Below are 3492 nucleotides of genomic sequence, written 5' to 3' on the forward strand. Positions count from 1 at the left end.
CAGCGCTGCGTCCTTCCCCATCCCTCTTCAACACGTGCAGGGTTTGGGTATTAGGCTGCTATGGTGCCGAGTTATCGTGGAGCATGTAGTGGCACGGGCGTGAGGCAGCGCTGCGTCCTTCCCCATCCCTCTTCAACACGTGCAGGGGCTGGGTATTAGGCTGCTATGGTGCCGAGTCATCGTGGAGCATGTAGTGGCAGTAGCAGGATACTGGTCTGTTTTTCTCAGCTGATGCAGCAGTTCTTACTTAGTCACTGGACGTTTTGGTGATGGCCATGGAGGCACCGGTAGAGGAGCCGAAACCATCGGGAGGCTCACTGGATAAGGCGGTGCAGTCTGTTCATGTGTCTGTCCATCGAGATCTTGTAAAGGTTCACAAACCTTCGTAGCGTGGAGCAGAAAAGTGGCGGGTCACGTGATGAAGTTATATTATGTATTATTTTTTTGCCTACGTTGAGGATTCAGGTTAGAGAGGGGACAGAAGAGAGGCAGTAGGGGCAAATCTTTCTGGATGAGGTGTGCAGCGTCCTCAGCCTCCCCGAGCTGCTCTTTTCTTTTCCTTTCCCTGCTTATCTTCTTTCTTTCTTTCACGAGGCTGGATCTACAGTGGTGCGGAGGTCCGCTGGGTGCTCAGTTTTTGCGCAGGAATTGTTCTGGATGCATGTTTTGTTTAGGAAAGATGACGGACTATGTGTAGGAAATATGGCAGCGCTCCAGTTATTGTGGATGTGTAGGAGATATAACTACGCCCCCGTCGTGGCGACAGGTTGCTTTATTTTTTCTTGGGCTGCCTTATTTGATGTAAATTTGCCGTCAATAATAACTTGCCTAGTTAACAAGTGTGGCGTCATGGCGCGAGGTATCGCGGTGACCTGTGAGCTCCCCCATCATTTGTCTCTATTCCCTGACAGGTACGACCAGACGCCCCGCCACCTGGCCGCCATGTTCGGCCACAAGAGCACCGAGCAGCTGCTGGCACTACACGAGGCGCATAAACTCCCCTGCCGTGCGGGCACCACCGCCGACCAGGCAAGCCGCAACTATGACGCCTACCTCCAGAGATACGAGAAGCTTGGCTGCAAGGAACGCGACTCCCTGTCGCCTATTGACCACCACGACCCAGAGCGAGTCACGTGCAAGCTCATGGAGGCCATCGGAGTCCAGGAGCTGTGGGAGAAGGCAAGTGATATCCGTGTTGATTTTTCAGGTGGCGAGGCCCTCGAGGTGAAGGCGGCAGTGATGAAGGAGCTGCAGTCCATCGCCGAGAAGATTGGAGAGAAAGAAAGCCTGTATAAGAGTGACCTTAGGCTGGTGGGCAGCTCAGAAGATGGGTCAAAAATATACTGCCCCGACGAGTTCGACGTCAACCTTGTTATTACAAGGAAAGACGTCGAAGTCGAGGTGGAAAAGACGCCGGAAGAACAGGAAGCATCAAAAGGTAAGTATAAATTGGTACTGGCCCACGCGCCAGGTCTTGATGGAAACATTGTGATGGACAAGCTGTTCCTTCTCCTGCAGAAGTGTCTCGTAGAGCACACACTGCAGGACAAAAGGCTGAGCTTCGTTCCGCCCTGCCTGAGCAGCACGCAGGTGGGCGTGGCCCTCGACCTGGCCTGGCAGGGGAAGGAGTATCCCCTCCTCCTGGTCGGTGTGGACCTCGTGCCCGTACTGGAGCTGCCATGGCATGACGCAATAGCAAAACCAAAGCTCATGAAAGACAAACCCAAAACATTCCATGTCAGCAATACTGCTGACGGGTCGTGGCGATGCAGTTTTGCCCTGTCAGAGGCAGCGGTGCTGAAAGGATTGTCCGACATCCAACGGCGTGTGTTCGTAATGGGGAAGGTTTTGCTTTCCTGCCTCAAGGCCGAGCCGTGGATGCCACAGGACATGAAGCACCACTGCACCTGGTTTGTTAACAGGGAGTGGAAAATCAGTACCCCAAGTGGCTTCTGCTTCAAGAACGCTTTCCTTGGGTGGCTGAGGGATCAGCCAGCAGAACAACACGTCACCAGGGAGGAGGAGGTTCAGTTTTGCGCGAAGGCACTGATAGCCATTTTTAGGCAGTTGTGTGCTGTTCCCTGGGAAGAGCGTGGCAATCTGTCGCCAGGCAAGATCCCTGCACACTTTGGAGGAGACTTCGAAGGTGTGAAAGTTGGAGAAGGCGCTCATCTCATCGTGCGCTGCCTGGAGGAACACTTGGAAAAGAAGCCAGGAAAGCATGAAGACGCTGATATGAATGAAGAAACTAGAATGCTTTGGATTTGGTTTGCAAGGATTTTGCAGAATGCAAGGGTTCGTTTGGTTGAATAGGCATTGTTATCACCCTCTGGAATAGGTGTTAGAAAGGCAATTCACATGCCACAGACATTATAATACATTGCTTGACGTATATCATGGTAACACTGATTGTGTGTGTGTGTGTGAGAGAGAGAGAGAGAGAGAGAGAGAGAGAGAGAGAGAGAGAGAGAGAGAGAGAGAGAGAGAGAGAGAGAGAGAGAGAGAGAGAGAGAGAGAGAGAGAGAGAGAGAGAGAGAGAGAGAGAGAGAGAGAGAGAGAGAGAGAGAGTGGTGGGACAGTTATCGTCCGTCGTGATATACATGACTGGTGAAATACGACGCTTTGGTTGGCCCGCGCCTGCCTTGTTTGCCCAAGCCGCTGCAAGAACGCTGTTCCGATGGGCATCTGGATAGCGAGTTTGTCAAGTTGAGCCCCAAGGCCGAGCCGATGGCTGAGTGGTTAGCGTGCAGGCGCGGCGTCAAGGAAGACGTGGGTTCGCGTCCCGCCCGCTGCCACATCCTGGGATTATTCAGTCACCGCCGAGTGGCCCTAGACTACCCCCATACGCTGTCCTGAAAACCACTCATAAACCCGGACTCTAGACTCTCTAAAAAGGGGATCAAAGTTGAGCTCTCGGGGGCGGCATGAGCCAACAAGATGGCGCCATTGTAAACACTTGCCTGCGCCATAGCACGCTGGGGCAGACCATCAGGCCCCAACGTGGACTACCGGTGCCATTGGTGAAACGTGGCCAATAGTAACGATTACCAGCCAGCCGTGCCCTCCCAGCCCTGGCCACGCCCTCCTCCCTGTACGTACTTAAACGCACATGCTTTGGACGCCTTGGATCAGGCGCCAACGTATAGGTGTTGGCGTAGCCTGGATCACGAGGCTGTGTAGACTTTTGCAGTCTTGCTTACATGTTGCTGCATGGTGTTGCGTAGCCGGCACGAAGCCTCGTCTGCTGTGTTCACGCAAACTGTTGTGTTGTGTTAAGGCCGCACCCTTTAGTGCTGGTGTTACCCTGGACAGAGCGGCAGTCTGTCCTGTGAACCCATATTGTTGTGTTAAAGGAGCTGCCTAGTACAGGCCTACCGGCCTCTTGTAGACTCCTGCGTTCTTATGTTCTTATGTTCTTATGTTCTTTTAGTGCTGGTGTTACCCTGGACAGAGCGGCAGTCTGTCCTGTGGACCCATAATGTAGTGTTGTGT

At 53.2% G+C, this 3492-nt stretch overlaps 1 protein-coding gene across 1 annotated transcript; it reads left to right on the forward strand.

The window, feature by feature from the left end:
* Nucleotides 1-905: 905 nt before the first annotated feature.
* Nucleotides 906-2583, forward strand: LOC126991519 (uncharacterized; the record flags this gene model as incomplete). The annotated part of the gene is given in 1 exon segment (XM_050850266.1): nt 906-2583. A coding segment is annotated over 1 exon segment (1408 nt), but the record flags the coding sequence as incomplete, so codon positions are not given.
* Between the last annotated feature and the right edge of the window lie 909 nt (nt 2584-3492).

Source organism: Eriocheir sinensis, unplaced genomic scaffold (assembly GCF_024679095.1).
Source record: "Eriocheir sinensis breed Jianghai 21 unplaced genomic scaffold, ASM2467909v1 Scaffold296, whole genome shotgun sequence".
NCBI lineage: Eukaryota > Metazoa > Arthropoda > Malacostraca > Decapoda > Varunidae > Eriocheir > Eriocheir sinensis.